Here is a 22,633-nt window from a genome sequence, read left to right as displayed (position 1 = left end):
CAAACATTTTTTATTACTCCAATAAAAGCAGGGCACAGACTATTTATGTTTAGGGATGTGACTCTAAAATAACCATCAACTACTGAAAGTAACCATTGACTTTGATCCAAAGTGTGGGTAAAGCAAAGAGTAAAATAATATATGAGAAGGGTAAAGCCTTAAGGCTTTTATAAAAAATATTACAAAAATTATTTATATAATAACTTTTCTAGTTTACATTAGTATATTTCAAGTGTTTTACAAATAAAATAAAATAAATAATAAACTAAGAATTATTTCTATGAGATTGATATATATTTAATCTGTATTTGTGTTCGTATTTCACGCGTAGAACAAAATAACCTGTAATTGATCTGTGACCGCCACTCGTCAGCTGAAAATTGTCGTATTTATGCGTAATATCGGTGTTTATTTTTATATCGGAAAAATACCAAGTACCGAGCATTAGACAAAATGGCAACAGGAGTAAAACCTCGAGATGAAGACTCACAACTTACAAGATCCGATCTCGAAGCTATAAAAGACGCGATGAAAAACAAGAAGTTTCGAGAAATGCTTAGCGACTACTGCAAGGAAGTACGTGACCCGGCGAATCAAGCGATATATCAAAAAGAAATGACCCAACTAGAGAAGGAACGTGGCTATGATATAACTTTCATCAATCCAAAGGGATGTTATGTTATTAAAACAAGCGTCGCGGGCGACAGGAAAGCATTTATAAACATCTGCAGTAACGAAAACGTCGGCAAGCCGTCTTGCAGCGTTCAAGAGGTAAACGGTCAGAGAGGTATGAACTGGCAGTTACCTTATTCAATAATCCCGCCGAGGGAGGATTACGATAGTAAAAAAGAACGTTCTGTGGTGTACGACGTTGTGTTTCACCCGGACACGCTTAGGATGACACAGGCTAACCAACAGTTTCGGGAGATGGTAAACAAAACTGCGTTTGATGGTTTAAAAAAGACATACAATATTGAATTGGACAGTAACAACTGTCGGTTTCCTAAGGCAGAGTATAAGGGCATGGCCGTACCTGCTGTGATTCGAAAAGTAGACCCGAACTTCAAACCCAATGATAAGGAAGCAGAGGACTCTCCAGACGTGATGGAGAAGCTCTATCCCCAACACATTTACAATCAGAAAACTGAAGATACTAACCAACAAAAACAATCAGAACCTAAATCCCAACAGAAATGCAAGACGAAAAGTAAACAATTCACACATTCCAATGTTAACGGTTACACAGTTCCCAAGTATGTCATCAAGCAGCAAAAGGCTGTTGACATGCAAGACTACACATACCACAAAGACAGTAAACAGTACACTGCAATTCCCAGCACTATTATTGTTGAAATCAATTTGCCACTGTTATCGTCAACACAAGACTGCGTTTTGGACGTACGGGAAAAGTCTCTCGACTTAGTGTCTGAGAAACCAGCTAAATACAAACTCAACATCACTCTCCCATACTCAGTAGATGAAGAGAGTGGTAATGCTAAGTTCGATAAGACTAAACATACCTTGATCGTAACTCTACCTGTAGTAAAGAAAAACTTTGCTAATGAAAGCATCAACACCTTGAGATTAGACAGTGGTGTTGAAAGCGAAGAGAACTCAGGTTCTCAAAGTGACGAAGAGCCAGGAGAGAATATTGTCGAGCTGTCTTCTTCTGAAGTTGTTCCACCATCACCTGACTTGCAGAGTAAAGCGCCAAGTGAAGAGTTTCTACTCCCCTCAATTGGTTATACACTACCCACATATACACACAATGTGTTGGATGATATTGTGGCGTTTACCTTCCATGTCAAGAACACAGAACCTGATTCTGTCAAAGTTAAAAATGACGGTAACAAAGTTTACATAAAGTTCACATCACTTGGCTCAGGATTTGTACCAGTTCACTATGCAGCACTTCTTGTGTTTAACGACAACATTAGTTTTTCAAGCACTTCAGGAGAGGCTTGGGATAACAATGTCATATTGCAATTGGAAGTAGCTGGTGAACTACCGCAGTCTTTCCAGATTGGTCTTGCTGAAACTGACATGAAAGAAGAGTCTTTTGAAATACCTCAAGATGTGAAATCTCTGAAAGAAGACTACAAAGACAACCAAGCTACAGTTGAAACCTCGCCTATAGTTGAGGTCACTAATTTGGGGACCGAAACAAACATTGTTGTTTCTTCAAACTCCAATAAGTATGATGATGAATTTTCTGAAGAACCTGATATAGTTTGGACAGAAAATAGTACTGATAATGGAGCTAAGAGTATTCTCCGGAAACCGTTGACAATGATGCGCAGTTTTTCTGAATCCAGCGTTGGTGATGTAGCATCATCTATGGATTACATTAGCTCAGACTGCATTCCGGAAGAGTCCAGCTTGAAAAAGACTGTTAGATTTAACGATGTTATTGCGAGACAATTTTACAGGTAAGGATAGTTATACTAATAACATTTGTTATCAGTATTTTTATCCTACCATATGTATCAGCTGATCACACAACAGATATTATTGTGTAATATTTGTTACACATTCTTGAATAATATCTGGCACAATCCACAATAATTATGATTTCATATTATGTTGTGCTCACCTTTGTCAATATTGTTGTTAACATTTTGATCAATATCAATATTATATTTTCTGACCAACAAGTGAAAAAGCTGCTCAAACTGGACCTCTCTTACCTTTTCTACTTATATTTAAAATAACTAAAATAAAATAAGAAAACTTAGCTTATGTTGGTTCCCCCTTTCTGTTTAATCTTGCCTGTAGCTCCAGCCCTTGTGTTTTAGATTTATAATCAACTTTATAATTCAAAAAATTAAATCAAAGTGATCCAGTACTTTTTGAACAGCTCACATATCAAATTATACAATAATAATATATTTGCTTAAATTTCAGATACAATTCGTCAATTGAAGGTCAGAAAAAGAAAAACCAACGAAAGAAAAGTAAAAAACGTAACCAAGAGAGACGTAAAAGTGAAAGCGAAGCTGAAGATGATAACATGTCCCAGGATAAGGTATTATTTTTTTTGATATAATAGAATCTAGGACGACCCACATGCTGCAGCAGTCACCATACCTTACCTAGACGGTTCCGGATACGATCCCCGGCCAGACACATATCTGGATTATGAATTTAGATATCTGCTCTGGGTCTGGGTCTTTGTATATTCGCTATTATGTGAACCTATGTTCCATATGTAATTAGGTACATACATGGGCAACCGTAATTATGTATCAGGTCAGAATGGTCATTTGCTCATATAACTTATAATTTTTTTTTAACAACAATGCGTCTTAGCAATGATGTGTTACCAATATACCAATAAAGAGATCCCTATTAGAAGAATATTCATGTGTTTCAAGGTCCAGATTAGAAATTCTATAACAAAGTTCCACTGATAGCTTATCTTCAACAGATAAGATATCACTGGATAAGGTTATTCAATAATCTTATGACATTTTTCAATAATACTGACCTCAGCTATTTCTTACAATAAATTAAGTCATGTGTGACTTGTGATTAGTTTGTCAACTGCGTAAATTTTACTTTTTCAGACATCTAAGCCAAGGTTGAAATCTGTATTGAAGCAGAGACGTGACAGCGGACTCGCAGACACTTCTGATGCGGAAAACGATTGCAAAAATATACCCTCCGATGCATCATCTTACAATTCAACTGATTACACAGATGAAAACGCGAATGGAAGATATGATAGTGGTAGTGAAAGTCAAGAGACAGTAGATAACAATGGAAATACAAGAGGAAACTCACAAAATATACCTATTGCCTCGAAGCCAATGAAAAAGAGTAAAAAAGTTGAACCGATTACCTGTGATAGTATTAAACATAACACCGATCTTTACAACCCTGAGAAGTTAAACAAGGGTTTATACTTAGAGGTAGCTTTTAAAAATGATCTCATATTTGATCTAGACATGTGAGATTTGCCATTTTCGAATATTATGTTATTAATTTGTAGCAACATCTAGTGTAGCCTAGTTGTTTGGCGACTAAATATGTTTTTGTTGTTTGTGTAACTAGATAGTTTAACTGGTTTTATTTTCCTTCAGTGTTTTAATATTGTGTTGTGTATTATGTTTATATGATTTTTCTTGCTGTGCGACTCAGTGTGTTCAAATGAATGTCAATAGTGTCGAATAAAATCTAGCATGTTTCTCTAAAATTAATAAAATGTTTAGTTAGCTTACTTCGAATTCATATTTAAATTTAAACTATCTGCTCATTATAGACAATATTTTTTAAATAAATGCATTTGGATGGTACAAATTAGATTATTGTCACTTGTAGAGTAGGGTGTTGGTGTTCTTTTAACCAATCCCTGAATAGTTATATGTATTTTATGCACCGATATACACAATATGGTAGTATGTTCCAACATTTTTATATATTGCATAATATCGAATAATTGTCGTAGACTGAATAACTGACATAGTTGATCAATGTGTGTTATTTTTACATACTTTATCGTCAACTCTTATCAGTCCCCTGTTAATATAAACGTTATTCAGTTTACGTTTTCTAAATCACGATTACACCATTATTAAATTTATTGGCTATTGTCATGAACCTTGCATTTAATTTTAGTGAGAATGAGAAAATGATGAAGGATATTGTTTTATTTATAATTTACGAATATTGTGATGTTTGAATATTAGTTTAATAGATGAATCACTTCCAATATCATTTTTTTATTTCCCTTGCCCCAGCATCCTTATTCGGATAACTTTGTACTAATATTTGTATTAGTATACCTTCGTGAGCAAATGCTCTGTTATGGAATAAAACGTTGCTTATTAGGTAAGACTACAAAACAAGACAAAACTGTAAATCTAGGTTGATTTGGATTGGATAAATAAACCTAGTGTTTATATAAATAATAAATACCTCACAAAAGTGTTATCAATGAGGTCACGGTAGTTCAAAGTAATGTCTATATTAATACCTGTCTATATCGTCATAATTCATATCTCTAACTAATATCTATTTTGATGATGATGAAAATCTAACATTAGGTAACAATTTTAACTTTTTACTTTATAAGAACTTTCAGGCGTAGGTAGGTAGATATAGGTTTCCTCACGATGTTTTCCTTCGCGCTGATTTAAATAATCCGTTTAAATGAATATTCTCATTCTTCTGTCAAGTCAGAAACACTATAATCCTCAAAGTTGGTTGACTGAGCGGGCGTGTCGAGCAAACTAATTCCATTATGGTGAGTATGGATCCCATTTCCATCGGTACGCAACTGTCAAGTTTGTAATCTATCAATGTCAAGATTGATGTCAATAAATCGTAGTTCGACATGACTCCAGGCAGGCCTGACCTTTCACGGTAATTTTAAATTCATACGAGCGATTCGGTGCGAATCCGCCCGTGCGCGGTTTTTCAATTTTTACACAGAAATGCTTCATATTTTCGGGGAAAAAATTGTCTTAGATAATGTCTGTATAGTCCTCTATCTTTGTGAAAGAATTGTGCTTTAAAAAGTTTATCAGAATACGCGGCAAGGATGATATAGGAATTATAATATTTTTTCGTGTTGAGTTTTTAACTTTAAATTTTTATAACTTTTAAACGTAAAGAACAATGAAATAAAAATGATTAAAGCCTAAAACATACCCAACAAGAAATATAAATTCACCTCTAGATGGCTGATCGGGATTCGAACCTGGAAGGTATGCATCATTCCTCTATGTAGGTACCGATACATCTGGTCGTCAACATAAAAAATCTAAGTAGGTATAAAATAAAACGGCGTACCCATATTCGGAAACACACAGACGCTTCAAATGTATTTATTTGTATAGATTAAAAAATACGCAGGCGAAGCGGAGCCTACGCCACTTATCAAGATGAATGCTTAATGAATCTCTCCTATTCACCAGACTCATTACGGTCAATTGTGCAGTCATTACGTCAAATTACTTGCTTTTGTGACGGTGCCCCAAATTATGCGTATTACCGAAGTTTTTATTCTCTTATATTTTGTTTTTATCGAGAAAATAACAGAACAACGCTACGATACTGACCAGTCGTATTGCTCGCAAGATGGACTTTTGCTGGTCCGAACCTTTTGTTGTAAATCTGAGAGTTTATGTAATTTCTTTTATATCACGGCGTGCGTAAATGGACGTTTTACGCACGCTTCGCGTGCGCAAAACCCCCATTTCCGACCCCGTAATATAAAATTTTATACAACACGCGGACGAAAAATGTTTTTCTGACTCGTGTGATTGCAGTCCTCGCCTGCGGCTCGGCCTGCAAACTCACACTTGTCAGAAAAAAATTTTTCGTCCTCGTATTGTAATGTACTATTTAATTAAAAATACGAATAATTCTCCAAGTATGAGTCGAACTCACACATGGAGGCTTCCAGCATCGTCTGTACAATTTCATTTCATGTGTCTATCTATAACGGTTCCAGCGATAGAGCCCTGTGACAGACGGACAGACAGCAAAGTCTTAGTAATAGTTTCGTTTTTGCCTTTTGGGTACGGAACCTTAATAAGAACGTAATAACTCATGTAGGTACCTATGTAGGCGTTTGAAGTTATAATAATATGTAGAAACGCATTTAGAATGAGTAGTAATTCTTTGAAAGGTGTATAATAAAAAAATATTTCTAACACGAAACGGCTGAGCTGATTATGATATACTGCAGAGGATTTTACGGCGAGCGATATAGGTACATATGCAGTAGGCGGGCTCAGGGAAGGATGGTTTGTTAAATTTTAGCGCGTGTACTCCACTCGTGGTCTTATAGGCTCACTCAAAACTTTAATGCTTTCAAGAATTTTATATTATAACATTTTTATTAACACGATTGGTAATGAAGTTACTTACTAAAAGATATACTTATAATAATTACGTTAAATCCTAAGATATTAAGTTATCCATTGATATTAAGTTTTTAAAGATAACGGCATTCATACGTTATCTCGTCACGTATTGCTCAAATGTATCTACTATTTATATTCGTCATATTATATGTACCTACCTTTTACATAATACAAATCGTTCAAGACCTAGTTATTAACGGAAACTTTTCTGTTATGTCTACTGTAGTAAAAAATAAAAGATAATAAAACTAACTTACTAAATATAACATTAGGTAGGTATACTACAACCAACCCACATCTAAGTAATGTAGTCCAATTTACCCCCAGTAATCCCTAGTTGTGACGGAGAGACTCGCGCCCAACAATAATAATAGCGCGATGCTCTCTACTAAAGTGAATTCAACTTTCTCCTCCCATTTAGCCATGGCAAAATGTACCTACTGTACCATGAGATCTTTATCTGGAAATCACATTATTGTTCTCTCCGTTTCTACACCGGATGAGCATTCTAAGCTGACCAATCTGTCTGATGAAATATAAGTCTGCCAGATAAGGATTTACTTAGGCTTGGACACTTGAGAATACCAACTTAATTAATCAATTCAATGACTTATTTCTGAGCAAAGATTTCCTCCCAGAATGAGAGGGATTTAGGTCGTAGCACAGCAGGCTTATCAAGTGCGGATTAGTGGACTTTACGCACCCCATCACTTTTTGAAGAACGATTATTACTGTAGGTTTCCTTGGTTTCTTTAGGAAGCTTTAGAACTTATTAATAATACGCATATATTGTTAACCAGTTCAAAAATCAGAGGAACGTGCCTAGGATTTTAATTATCCACACAGGTGTTGATTTTTCTTGTCACTTGAGGAAAATTAGAGCAAATTACAAAATAACAAGCACGTTGGTAATCCGCTGAGGTAAAAGGAACAGTGGGCGGTTGTCAAATTTTCATACGAAAACATAATGCGTACACTTTGTTTTCTAAACCCTCGGCAATTTTCACGGGAATAAAAGGGTAAACATACGTTTTTTTAAACCCAGATCGAATTGGTATCCTTTTTTTTGACGAATGGAAACATTCCAAATGTACCCGGTGCTGTGGAAGCGTCACGGGTTTCATGGGATTTTTTCCTACTGAAACTCTCCCAGGGGACAACCTCAGCGCTACGTGGAGGACTCTAGGATCTCCAAAGGAACGTCATAGGAATCATCCGAAAACTGCCCCCGATTGGTCTCTGCCCTGTTGAGCATTTACGCTCACAACACCTTAAAGTGTCTACGACTGCATAAAACCACGCATACTGTCGTGCTTTCCGTGCTCGCTGATTGGGCAGTTCAAGCTACCTGCAACCCTGGAACCCCATTTTAGCCGCCTCTTGATATTTTACTGAATATTTTCAACCTTGATTCTTCCTGCTCGCATCGACTGCGACATTGTGTGGTAAGGGAGACATCCGTGGCATTCTAGCGTAGCCTTCAGGGGTAGCGGTGCATTTGTGGCCGACCTCAGGTAGGAATTCTAATCATACCTGGGGTTGATTACAGATGTACCATCAGGTGAACTGCATGCTTGTCTGCTTCTCTTATATTACACAAAAATCATTTGATCGCAATTAATAAAAATCAGACACATAGTTGAAAATTATAACAATACAAAAGTTATCATGGTAAGTACATAATAACTATAATATTCACGTTAGTATCTCACAATGCGGCACTGCGTTCCTAACAATGTCTGCTTTATAGCAACAAGCTTGCCATAATCTGGTTTAAAGTGTATGGAGGGTGACATAATATTTTATGTATGTATACTAACACGACACGTTCTAACTTTGTTTTTAAGAGCCAGCGAACCATCTGTGGACTTCAGCAATGTACTATTCCGTTTTTGTGTCAGTGGCTGCAGTGTCCATCAATCACTAGACATACATACATGCCCGACTGCAACTTATATATCAACGGGTTTTGTGACAAAAAAATTCGTTCCTCTCTTTCTCTTTTATCTTAATAACTTGATAAGCGCAGATAAATATATTAGACTGAAGCGTAGTGGAGCTAACTCGTTATCATCAAGGTTTTATGGTAAGCCTTCATATTATTATGAACACACCGATCCATGCATACAATATAAATTACGCTGGTGCAGTGCATAGTAAAATTTTAATATAAAATAGGTACTTTGTCGTAAGCCATAGAGATACAAGCATTAAGGATGCTTATAGACGTTATGGATAGATATTTAAAATATAGATATCGCACATCTGCATTAAACTTGGCCAGACACTGTTTCCGGATTTTTTCAACGACGTATTTGCAATATGTCTGGCAGTATTTATTACTATTTGCCATCCGGTGAAAATCGTACGTAGCATGATACGTACGTTGGCACATAATCCTTACTAATATTATAAATCCGAAAGTAACTCTGTCTGTTTGTCTGTCTGTCTGGTTGTCTTTTCTTCACGCCTAAACCACTGAACCGATTTTAATGAAATTTTGTACAAAGATAGTCTGAGACCCGAGACCGGACATAGGATAGTTTTTATCCCGGAAATCCCACGGGAACTAGGGATGGCGATCTAAGATCGATTAATCGGAGAATCGATCTTTTGGACCAAAAAGTCGATTATTTACTCGATATCCTTACTAATATTATAAATGTGAAAGTAACTCTGTCTGTCTGTATGTCTCTTCTTCACGCCTAAACCACTGAACCGATTTTAATGAAATTCTGTACAAAGATAGTCTGAGACCCTAGAATGGATATAGGATAGTTTTTATCCCAGATAGCGATCTTAGATCTATTAATCAGAGAATCGATCTTTTTGACCAAAAAAAGTAGATTTTTTTAATCGGTCTCCAGTAATGGATCCTACCTACGTTTGTGGGTCTTTTAGCATACTCTAAATAACTATGAGTTTAAAAATATCAATTCTTGCAATCGGAGTCGGTCGCAACATTATATTTATTTATATTGACTTATTGGGATTATATTAGTAGTGGCAATTCTTTCCGAAAAAGATCGATTCGAATCGAATTGCAATAAATCGATTCACAAAAAAATCGAGGCCCTAAGAATCGATTCTATCTTCGATCTTTTTTCGAGGATAGCGAAAAAAAGGTTATCAGGATTAAACAAGCACTGAAATTATGTATCCGTCAGCAAATCCTTACTTCCTTACTAATCCTTACTAATATTATAAATGTGGAAGTAACTCTGTCTGTCTGTCTCTTCTTCACGGCTAAACCACTGAACCGATTTGAATGGAATTTTGTACAAAGATAGTCTGAGACCCGAGAAAGGACATAGGATAGTTTTTATCCCGGAAATCCCACGGGAACTACAGATGGCGATCTGAGATCGATTAATCGGAGAATCGATCTTTTGAACCAAAAAATCGATTATTTTATTCGAACTCCAGTAATGGATCGATTCAGTGAATCGATCTTTCAACCCAGAAGATCGAAATTCGTTTTTTTCATAATTTACCTACAATTACTTTACTTATCCATGTTAGTCGATCATCTATCTATTTATATAAAAATGAGTATTTGTCTATATATATTTTATAAAATCGGAAACTATGCATTTGATCAAGTGATGATCTTTTGCAAAGTTGTTGTCCAAGAGCCCACGAAGGTTTGGGAGTTGGTAAGACCAATTTTCGACAGATGGCACCACTGTCATTCCAATGAAGGTACGAATTTTCTGTTTTATGTATGTCATATTATATCTTTAAAATGCGGGCGAAGCCGCGGGCACCACTAGTTATGTATATTTCTGGTATTTGCTAATGAAAAAGCGTAGATACAACATTTACAAACGGTCCTATATTTATGATTTCTGTGCTTCTTACATCGTTAACTTTTTTATGAAGAATATCTGATTGAAATCGTTCATTAGCGATAAAACTGTCAATATATATAGATTTTTTAATTAAACAGTTATTGTATTTATATTGTACTTACCACACATTTTATGGTGGCTGGTAACTAGTATTACCTAATTTAATTAAAGGTAGTACAAATGTCTGGTAGGAGATTTTTATTAGGGTCTTGGGAAAAAAACAATGAATTACAGCTTTTCATAGCCTACCCCATTCTATATGAATATATAGGTGGTTAGAATTTTTATCTAACACAAATAGTATGAAACTGGTGATATTTTGATAGAGACAGCTACCAACATACCTATTTTTGTCCTATAATAGTAGTTTTGTGTTGTATGCTAAGGCGTAGACACTTAAGTATCTGCTACGGGCTAATAACTTCAGAAAAAAGTCTTTCAAACTAGAGTATCTGTATTTTTAAAGGTGGTGGTTCGACCTTTGTGGTTCGACTTCGGCGGCACCACCGCCACACCTATTCCTGCCTAACAACAGCAGTGTTAAGCGCTGCTGTGTTCCGATTTGAAGGGTGTAGTAAGGGAGACATACTTTTCCGAGGCGTTCCAGCTTAGTCCTCAGGGGTAGCGGCGCATCTGTGGCCGACCTCAGATAGGAATATCTAATCCCATCTGGGGTTGATTACAGATGTCCATGGGCGGCAGTAGCCACTTACCATCAGGTGGACTGCATGCTCGTCTGCTACTCCCATACTATGAAAAAAGTATACACAGCAGAACTACAATACAAAAACAATTAAATCAATACAAAGAGTTTAAACTACTTAGGTAGGTATTTGGTTTGATATTCCAATGGGTTTCCAAATGGAACGCGCAAATCGCATTGGGCTTTTGGATAAAGGTTCTTATAAAAAAAATATTCGTTTATATATCGGTAAATAAAGAACAAACTGAATTTGAAACGTCCAAATTGATTGTCAAATATCTCTTCAAATGTGTGGTGTAACAACAATATTATGTAAATGGGCCGTTCCAAATATTACCCAGGAATAACTTATAGCTGCGAACAGTGACGCATGTCTAAACTTTAAATAATGTAAATGGCCGTTTTATATTCAATTATATTTCATAGTAATGCTATTTCTTACTTCTAAGAACTGTGTGGGAGACCTACTCGCAATATTTTATACTGTAAAGTGTTTTGCAATAATGTTTTATTTATTTATCTTTATGATAATGACACACCTATTCATAGTGTAAAACAGTTCTTACGTTTTGGTAGGGGGTAGATGGTCATACAGGCTCATACAGGCAGTGATAGCCTAGTGGTTAAGAAACTCGGCCTCTCGATAGAGGGGTCCGAGGTTCAAATCCCAGGCACGCACCTCTGATTTTTCAAAGTTATGTGCGTATTAGAAATTAATTATCACTTGCTAAACGGTGAAGGGAAACATCGTGAGGAAACCTGCATATCTGAGAGAATTAAAAAAAAAAATCTCTAAGGTATGTGAAGTCTACCAATACGCACTTTGCCAGCGCGGTAGACTATGGCCTAATCCTTCTCATTATGGAAGGAGACGCGTGCCCAGCAGTGGGACATTAATGGGTTGATGATGACGATGATGATGTATATGCTCATATGAAAAGAATGTGACCATCTCAGTCCTCATGAATGGCAACGTATCTGCGATTGGCTTCAGGTAGAAGCGCTTTTCTATATGAAGTTGGGGTTACAGAACCATGAAAGGCAGTGACCACTTACCATCAAGTGGACTGCGTGCTCGTTTATTGCTGTAATGTAAAAAAAACTATCAATTTTCGTAGAAGTTTTCACAAAATATTTTTAAGCTATTGCATAGCTTTTATCGCGGGCTTTGAGCGCGGCGACCGAATCGAGAAATTCTGTAACGAAAATAAGTAACACCTTTCAACAACTCGGTTGCCTGGAGACTTGATATCCAACTATCAAGTCTCCAGGCAACCGAGTTGTTGACTGTCAATAGAAAAATATGGATATAATTGAATAAAGTATTATTTTACATTCCTTATTATTTTATTTGATATTGGCGACGAGATGTCGAATGAACTAAAAAACAATAAGGAAATACGAGCCACATTACGTGGGTTAATGAAACGAACCGAAAATTACATTTCGGGAATAGAAAAAATTGACATTGAAGAAATAAATATACGACTGAATTCTTTACAAGAAAATTTGAACAAATTCTACGCGATTCAAGAAAAAATTGAATGGCTTACAGAAGAAGAAAATTTAGAAGAGGAAATAAAATACAGGTACGAATTTGAAGAAATATATACAAAGCTAAAATTTAAATTTTTGAATGTACAAAAAGAAAATAATCGGCTAATACCTGAATGTTCTTTTATATCAGCAAGAGCGGAAGTTTATTTGATAAACTGTTAACTGTCAAGGCACGCTTGAGACGTACACCTAATACAAAAGAGTTATCACCTTATCAGTTAATGTTCGGCAGAGAGGCCTTATTTAAGAAATCCGCCCCACTATCCAGATTACATTACAATGCACCGCCAACGCAGGAGTTCGGACAAGGTGATAAGGTACAAGTCCGCAGTTACACCAACCCAAGAGTTAAATGGGAGTTCGGAGTCGTCATCCGAAGATTAGGTAGACTCCATTATGAAGTCAGAACTGAAAATGGCATACTGGTGCGCCGTCACCTTGACCAAATGCTGCCGGCGCCCCTGGTGGTGTAAGTGAAAATAGCGGTGGAGGACTGTTGGATATCAAGTCTCCAGGCAACCGAGTTGTTGACTGTCAATAGAAAAATATGGATATAATTGAATAAAGTATTATTTTACATTCCTTATTATTTTATTTGATAACCTTAATTCGTCAACTTGAACACAGATGGCAGTAATACACATTTTTTTATAATCCGTGCAGAAATCTTAAAATTGCGAAGTATATTTTATATTCCCATTATAAAATTCAAAATTATATTACCATATTATCAAAATAATATGTTTTATCAACATAAGCTATGTTGAATTCTGGATTGATAAAATAACGTAAAAGAGTGTTTGTTATTTTTAAACGTACAATTACAACTGACAGACTTGACAGCACAAAATCAAAACGCCATTATGATTTATGGTACAAATAATTTGTGTACAAAGTGTTTTAAATATGAATAAACAAAGTGCATTTATTAATGAAAAATGCGATGTACCTGTAACATTCGGCCAAATGTCACAGGCACATCGCATTGATCCATTTATATTGCTGGTTGTTAATACTTTACGTCACTTATTAAATACTTTTCTATTTTATATTTTAGAATGTTCAGTCTTGCTTGGAGTTATGAAATGTCAGCTGATATTTGCAATGTCTTATATAATGGAGATATGATAAAATAGTGGATAAAGATGTATTAATGTAAATGTTGATGATTATGGAAGAATATATTGTATTTCTGGAATTCCTTCTGAGCGTTTTCATAGCATAAAAAATGCTATGCAATAGCTTTACCGCGGCAGTCTCCGAGTGCCACACGTATTTTTTAGTTCATTCGACATCTCGTCGCCAATATCAAATAAAATAATAAGGAATGTAAAATAATACTTTATTCAATTATATCCATATTTTTCTATTGACAGTCAACAACTCGGTTGCCTGGAGACTTGATAGTTGGATATCAAGTCTCCAGGCAACCGAGTTGTTGAAAGGTGTTACTTATTTTCGTTACAGAATTTCTCGATTCGGTCGCCGCGCTCAAAGCCCGCGATAAAAGCTATGCAATAGCTTAATAACAAAACCATATTTTAATTGTCATGAAAAATAGTCGACCGAAAAATTAATACTATTATTTATCTAACATGAATTTAGCAAAATAATAAACAAATCAACATCAAGTTATCTTTTACTGTTCAAATTACAACAACTTTTAAAAGGGTTCGTAATTTTGTGGAATGTACTTAGGATAATCAAAGATAAGTGTTAGGTACTTGCGTCCGTTATTAAAAGTAATCTATCCACTTTTTCTCTAACATAGATCATTTGACAATTTGGATCATTTGCGATCTTTGAAAACATTGGTTAATTAAATTTTCATAAAGCAAATCAAATCATTTTTTTTTATTCAAAATAGGTTCTTAACAGAGCACTTTTTGAATGTCAATACAACTACCACCACCATAACGGATTTGTATTAGCTCAAATATGATATTGAAGTTGTTATGGCATAGTAGTGATTACTTCCAATAACGTTATTATCCTACAGTTTACAGAGATTTCCTCGGGGAAAAGAGAGTCATGTAAGCTATCAGCTGTTATTGGTGTTAGATGCTGGCGCTGGATGCTATAATGAGGATATAGATCGTCCACGAAGCATGAGGAGGCAGGCGACATGGGACAGTGTGGGGCAGCGTGAGGCGAAGCGGAGCGCGGGCGCCCGGGTAACCTGTGGCGTATCTGTTGCGCCCGCCCGGCCGCCCGCCCAGGCCGCAGGCAGTCTGTGTCCCCGCGCCGCCACGCAGCGCCGTACGCGGAACGTCTCGCACATTTCCGCACAAAAGCACGTGTCGAATAATAGCTTTGTGTAAATAAATAAATCCCACAATGGATCTCAGAAGCTCATTGGTGTTTTTTAAAGTTCAGAGCTCGCGCTAAGTTTGTTCTGCCATTTGATATTTTTAAGGTAATTAACTTGTGATGTGGTTTGGTTTTTTGTGTGATTTGGGAAATATTTAAATGGTTTTGTGTTAAGAAAACTTTTTTTAATAATACTACATTACTTTGTTGTACAGGTATAGTATGTTTTCATTTAGAAATTAAAAATAAGAACGGTTTATAAGAATGTTGTTGTGAGTGAGGAAATTATATTTGTACTTAAAAGCTACTGAAAAACCCTAATGTATTAATTAAAATCTTAATTTTAAACTTTCGTTTAGTTTGATAGATGGGGGTATTTTTTTCAATTTAAGGCCAAGGACTAGGTGAAATTTAAAGACTGAGTTCTTTGTTTAAATCTCAATTAAAATAAATGAAGGAGTAAATAGAAGTGTTTACCCACATTTTTATTTCAAGTAAATAATTTGTAAGGCCACAAATTATATTGGTATTATTGTGAAATTATTATTCTTAACTTATAAGTTAAAAATTATATGATTTTAAATTAATACTAAGTATATAAAAAATATACTATTATATACTCATAATTATTAATCAGAAATCTATAAAATTATTACTGAAAACTTTAATTTAATCATTATTTTAGTGCATTATTATTACATAAAAGAACGTAGGCGCGAATTTTTACTCGAATTAGAACAAGACAATTCTAAATTCAAATTGTATTCGAACAAACAATTTATATTTTATTCTATGTTTAATTTTGTTCCTTTTCATAATCGTTTAAAGTTATTTGACAAAGCTGCTTATGCTCTTAAAGTAAAATAATTATAATAAGCACAGACCTATATTAAGATATAGATCTGTGATAATAAGCATAATCTCAAAAATGAATTAACTTTTGATATTTATTTCATTAAGTACGGATGTTTAAAATATCGTATTATAAACCTCTGAAAACCTTAATTATAATAAATCATTTCACGGAGTTGAGCTCTCAAACCAATCTCCGATCATTACGAAACTTCAGTTATCAGAGATAAACTTTATCTTTATTGCTATCTAGAATCGATACATTTACCCAAATATAAATAAAGTTGTGACAGCTAAATACAGTTCGTATAATCAAAGTAGATATATACAACGTTTGTACAAGCTTCAATTCGCGGAATGGAGATATCAAAATATCGAACGCACAAATGGTATTGCGATTGGAGATATCGAAAATTCGTTGATAGTTGAGTAGATTTCTATAGAATTGGAAGAGCGGTAAAATTGTATAGTTATACTGTTTGACGTAGAAATTGGTGGAAGGTTTGTCGAGGTGTGCAGCGGGGGTCTGTCGTGGTAGTTAGCGGGGTCCGCTGGCTCCCGGCGACGGAGCTTGATCGATCCCGCCTCATCGACACACCGTGAGTGCATATTACACGTGCAATCCCTTCATTGCTAACGTGTTTGATTTGGGAGCGCCCAGACTTTGACAAAATATTCTCATATTCACTACTCTTCGTATTAATTCATCTTCAATATTTTTTGCCCACGAAGCCGAACGTTTAAAGAAGGTCGGTTTTATGATCCTAAAAATGCATTTCTCAGCGTCTTTCTGTCATTATAAAACGCTTGCTCAAACTCTGCATTAATAAAACTTAAAGCTACCAAGCAGTTAAAACCGAATCAGCCTTACAAAAATGTCTTCAATCTTTAGAATTTTAACGACGCCTCTTTCGGTCCTAAAATAGCGATTCTTAGAACTGCTGTGTTGTAATCTTGTGGATATATTAAAGTTACGTACAATGCTTTAATTAATCTTGTACCTACTAGGTGGAGGTAAATCGTGAATATGCCTATCTTTATTGACATTTGGCCACGGTCTAGACGGCGGAAAATTCTGATCTTTTGTGTGATAAGGGAGACATACTTTTCCTAAGCGTTCCAGCTTAGTCCTCGGGAGTAGCGGCGCATCTACGGCCGACCTCAAGTGGGAATATCTAATCCTATCTGGGGTTGATTACAGATGTCCATGGGCGGCAGTAGCCACTTACCATCAGGTGGACTGTATGCTCGTCTGATACTCCTATATTATAAAAAAAAACTTAGTCCTTAGGAGTGGCAATCTATAGTCGGCTTCAGGTATAACACCTGCTCTGTAATAGAGTTGGTTAATGATATACGGACACCTATTGTCGATGGGGACGACGGTGTCCACCCATTATTAGATGGACTGCATTAATATTTCAATCTTATAAAAATATACCGTAGGATAACTGGTTCATTTATTTTTTACATCACATAATCAATAACAGTTACAGTTAAATTTAAACAACACTAAAACATAAAAATGTTGTTTTAATTCATTGTCAATAATGTTTCATAGTATTTGCTTATCCTTTATTTGATCAATCCCACACTTGTGACTAATCCTAATGCTTAAAACGTTTAGTGCCGTTAGTCATACCATTGCATCATCATAGATTACCAATTTTTGCTCGTCAATGCCGCAGCCCACAGTACAACTTTCTAAAAACAAGAAGATACTTTTATAAGAAGATGTTTTTTATTATATAAGAGTGGCACATGAGCATGCAGTCCACCTGATTGTAAGAGGCCACTTTGCTCTTTGCTCATGGACGTATGTTATCTATGAAACCTGAGGTTCGCCACAGGCAGCTAGTGCCGAGGACTAAATAGGAAAAATCTATAGTCAATCCCCTAGATAATATAAGACTCCTACATGAGGTTGGCAAGAGATGCGTTGCTACGTTGGAAAACCTCCGATACCTATGTTACACAGACCGCACCCTTCACACCAATACACAGCACCCCTTCACACTATTATAAAACGGAAAAATAAATTTGTTTCTATTCCATTGTTATGCCTATTATCCTTTTAGCGCCTACAATGTATCGAAATTTTTATTTTACATTGAACTACGGGTTCTTTTCTTTCCTCTATATAATGTACCTCTGAATTGTATTTACATTTTAACATCCATTTAGGCTACAGTTTGGTTAACAGCAAATTTATTATCAGACCAACTAAAACGTTTTTAATGGAAACGGTACTTCTTATAATTTTAGAGGCAAAATGTATAAATTGTAAATGAAGACTAATGTTTTCAAATCAATGTAGATAAATATCCTTCCTAAGCAATATTTACTTTAGAATATTTTCTTAAAAAAAATTGTGATAGCGTAGTTAGTGATTAAATCGAGGGATCCGAGGTTTGAATCCTGAGGAACTTCACATATCTAAAATCTATCGCAATTATCAAAAAAATATGTGCATATTAAAATTATAAATGTCTCTGTCGATAATGGAAAACGTTGTGAGGAAACCAACACACCTCAGTGATATTTAAGAAAGTATGTGTATATAAAAGAAAGTAAGTCTACCAATCCTTCTAGTTTTGAAAGAAGACCTGTGCCCAGCAGTGGGACGGGTTGGTGATGATTTTGTCTAAGCATTTTGCGATGTGTACATACGCATTAAACAAGTCAACTTGTTTAACTGTTATGTTTGCGGTACACATGTGGTGTGGCGCAAAAATACTTTCACCAAAATACCACAATCATAAAACAGCATGTTTGGCAGCTAATATTTATTTACACTACACTGTATGATCCGTAGAAATATTTACGGTAGTAGGACCACGAGAAATAAATATTTTTTACAAGGTCTTTTCTCGTGGAAAAATTTATTACAGGGTCTTCGCATGGGCTTTACGGATATACCTACATCTTTAGTTTGACTTTATGTTGTTCCTTATTTTATAAAATTGAAGTATTAAGGGTCTAAGTAGAAATATGGCTGAATCATACTGGTCCATGCCTTTATAATAATATATGCTTTACAGGCACTGCATGTTTGACCTTTCTACTTTGTGATACATGCTACGACATAGCAACCTCACTACCATTTAGTCTGTGTAGGCCTCAAAGTACTGTTTAATTAAATTCTGTAACGCTATTGTCATGTGCCTGCTGACAGCACTCACGAAACCTTCGTAGAGATTATCTCATCCTCACATGTAGGTTCGTTCTAATAGCAGATTACGCACGTTCATTATCTTGGTTCTGATCATTAATTACGTTAGTACGTTAATTCTATACTCAATATTAGTGATGTCCTCGATTTCCGTATCCGTATCCATGAACATCCGAGACAAAACATCTATATCCGTATCCGTCATTTTTTGATGGATCTTGAACGGTTTTTTTTATTATTTCATAAATTTACTTTCTTATTATAAATAGTAATTATCAATGAAATACTTTTAAACACTGTTTTATTTAGTTTTGTTTCTTAAATATGCGTATTTAGCACATTTACAAAAAATACCTATTACGTAAGTACATATATTACGTATGTACGCACGAATTATTTATTACGTAATCTATGCAGATCCGTACCATGCAAAGTTCAGGTTTGAAATCCATATCCGTATCCGCGGATGATTTGATTTTGACGATCGAGGACATCACTAGCCAATCCCATATTTGCAATCAGCAATGATGAACAGGTAGATACGGTTACTTTTGATAGCAAGATTAATTATATCTATTCATTTATGAAAAAATATAAATAAGCTGACGATAGTATACTGATAATGACTTCTTATTAAGGCGTAAAATTTGGGTACGGCATTTTAATATTCGCTCATTCCGCCTTAGAGACCGTAATATTTCATTTACAACGGATTTATGACAGCCTGCTTAATAACGGATAAACGCTGATTTGGAAAATTCTCACATTTTTTAACACTAAAATTAGATTAACTTTTGTGTATTTTATACTTAAGTTGTTAATTACATAGTTGCTTTTTTTCCGTGCAATCACATTTTTGTGTAAAGCTATCAACGCGCCCTTCCCAGCAAAGAAACATTATGTGGTGTGTGTGTATTGTGTGGTAAGGGAGACGTACGTTTCCCAGGCGTTCCACCTTAGTCCGGGGTAAGGCGCAACTGTGGCCGACCTGAGGTAGGAATATCGAGTCCTATCTTGGGTCGATTATAGATGTCCATGGGAGGTAGTAGCTACTTACCATCAGGTCGATTTCATGATCATTTGCTACTCCTATAATACTATAAAAAAATGTGTCTAGGACAACTTTTATCGGTTTACGGTCAGTAAATTAGGTGTAATAAAAAGAATTTGCAAGCATGTCAGTTGACATTGACACCCGACATCCATCCAAATAATAATCTCTCTGGAAATTTGTTATTCCGAGCGAAACTCGGTCATCCAGGTACAGCTAGAGTATCGTATAAATAAACAAATAGCCACTGACGCTGATATTTGTGTAGAAACAACAAATGACACTCCAATTTTATGCGTGACATGGAGTGCGGTTGGGAGACGGATAACATTTCAGATGATATATAAAGATCGGCCAAGTGCTAGTCAAACTTGCACACAAATGATACTTCACTGATGCTTTCTTTCTTCACAATATTTCCCAGCACTGTTAAAGTAAATACATAATAGTAAGTAAGATAATAGATGTCCAATATAAAATTACTTTGAAAAATCAACAGTGCTTGCCTGGGATTCGAATCTCGGATACCTACACAGAGAATCTGAATTTCAGCAGTAGGCTAATCACCAGTAGTCCTTTTTAATCGACGAAAGCCACATTGAAATGTTATTAAATTTAGTTATTTCGCCTTAAATTAATAGGTATTTTTATTTGAACGTATGCTTCTACATAAAACCCCGAGTCTAAGAATAGACCATTAACATTTCTTAATATGTAGTAGCGTGAATATACAGTACCCTTCTTGTTCATTTAAATGGTAAACTAGGGTCAGTTACCATTTAAATGAACAGGAACTTTACTCATTATTAACTGACTGCGAAGGATCTCATTCATCGGCACGCAACCCAAATGATTTGACGGGTTTTAACATAAAATATGAGGTGTCGTTGAATTAGTCTAAATGGTAGTAGTTACATGGGTTTAAATTTGAAGCATTCGAGTTTTTGTTTTTGAGGTACTGATTCCTTACATGTATGCTACCAAAATATATTTTAAAACAAAGAGTAAAAATTAGGGGCTTAACATACGAAAAAGACGCACTTTTTAACATGTTTATTAATGTATTTTCGGATTAACGTAAATACGTTATTGTTTAAGCGTGAATATAGACATATAGTACAGACTCTACAAAAAACGTCTTGTAATAAAAACCGGCCAAGTGTGAGATACACTCTACCTGAGGAGGTCTCAATATATCTTTTTACAATAATTTCGCCAGTAAAGCCACAAACCTACAGACCTTTTATCCTTGCTTTCTAAGAAATATGAGCAGCATTTCGTATTACTGTAGCGTTTGATAGAGTTTATCTTTCCCCATTTACCTTATCGTCAGTAACTTACCTCGTTAGAGTTATCTAAAGAAAACTTATAAAAAAGTGTAATCTCTGTCACGGAGAACTCATTTCAGATTTTTATACCATACCCTTTCAGATATAACCTGTTACTGAATATTATTCTAATAAACAGAATCGAATAACCTTTTTCTTGTCACGCATGTGTTTTTTTTTTATAAAAGAGCAGTAGCAGACGAGCATGCAATCCACCTGATGGTAAGTGGCTGCTGCCGCCCATGGACATCTGTAATCAACCCCGGATAGGATTCCATATTCCTATCTGAGATCGGCCACAGATGCGCCGCTACACCTGAGGACTAAGCTGAAACGCCTCGGAAAAGTATATCTCCCTTACCACACCCTTCAAAACGGAACACAGCAGCGCCTAACCCTCTTGTTATTAGGTAGAAATAGGTGTGGTGGTGGTGCCGCCGGAGTCGAACCACAAAGGGTTCTTCAAAATGTATATGCCCGTATGCCTGTTCTACTCACACGCGTGCATGACGTAGGTACTCCGCTTAGTTTCTGTGCGTCTCGCGCGCTTGTGACATGGATGACAGTAATTTACTATGAAACGATAGCAATCGAGATGCACGCGTGCGTATATACTACACACTCACGCACTATAAACAAGCTCGACGAGAAAAATACTCTAAAGATGACTATTACAGAGCGATTTAACTTAAAGAAAATTGTACATTTATCTTAATTCTTCAATCCGACTTCTTTGCTTGAGCGAGACATCTCAAATGTGATTCATAAACTCGAAATTTAAAGACAGCCTTAACTTAATTATATCAGATTCTAACAGTCCATTAATCACAAGTCTGTAAGCGAAGACAAATTTTGCGATACTTATTTAATAAAATAAAAGATACATTTTTATCTCCAACGAGATTTACACAAAATAAGACTCATGTTATCATTTCTT

General features: G+C 35.5%; 2 protein-coding genes across 5 annotated transcripts in view; both read left to right on the top strand.

Annotated features, from left to right (window-relative positions):
* Window positions 1-332: 332 nt before the first annotated feature.
* Window positions 333-4,089, top strand: Nop17l (PIH1 domain-containing protein Nop17-like). The gene is made up of 3 exons (XM_073087503.1): window positions 333-2,429; window positions 2,905-3,025; window positions 3,567-4,089. The coding sequence occupies exons 1-3, from the start codon at window positions 454-456 to the stop codon at window positions 3,951-3,953; spliced, it is 2,484 nt and encodes an 827-aa protein (XP_072943604.1). The 5' UTR covers window positions 333-453; the 3' UTR covers window positions 3,954-4,089.
* Window positions 4,090-15,229: 11,140 nt separating this feature from the next.
* LOC140753444 (voltage-gated delayed rectifier potassium channel KCNH8) overlaps window positions 15,230-22,633 on the top strand; it is a 112,423-nt gene continuing 105,019 nt past the window's right edge. For all 4 annotated transcript variants that reach the window (XM_073088043.1, XM_073088042.1, XM_073088041.1 and 1 more), the window contains exon 1: window positions 15,230-15,399. The gene's annotated coding sequence lies outside the window, so the exon portion shown is untranslated. The remainder of the gene's footprint in view (window positions 15,400-22,633) is intronic.

The sequence above is a fragment of the Epargyreus clarus genome, unplaced genomic scaffold (assembly GCF_041222505.1).
Source record: "Epargyreus clarus isolate Ecla_fem2 unplaced genomic scaffold, WU_Ecla_fem_2.2 ptg000026l, whole genome shotgun sequence".
Lineage (NCBI taxonomy): Eukaryota > Metazoa > Arthropoda > Insecta > Lepidoptera > Hesperiidae > Epargyreus > Epargyreus clarus.
The sequence above is the reverse complement of the archived record's forward strand: the minus strand, read 5'-3'. Positions and strand labels throughout refer to the sequence as shown.

Excerpts from the sequence above, each read along its gene's own strand:
- Nop17l (XM_073087503.1), top strand. The coding sequence starts at position 454 with ATGGCAACAGGAGTAAAACCTCGAGATGAAGACTCACAACTTACAAGA. Across the intron at positions 2,430-2,904 it reads ATTGCGAGACAATTTTACAG|ATACAATTCGTCAATTGAAG; the intron begins GTAAGGATAGTT and ends CTTAAATTTCAG. Across the intron at positions 3,026-3,566 it reads ATAACATGTCCCAGGATAAG|ACATCTAAGCCAAGGTTGAA; the intron begins GTATTATTTTTT and ends TTACTTTTTCAG.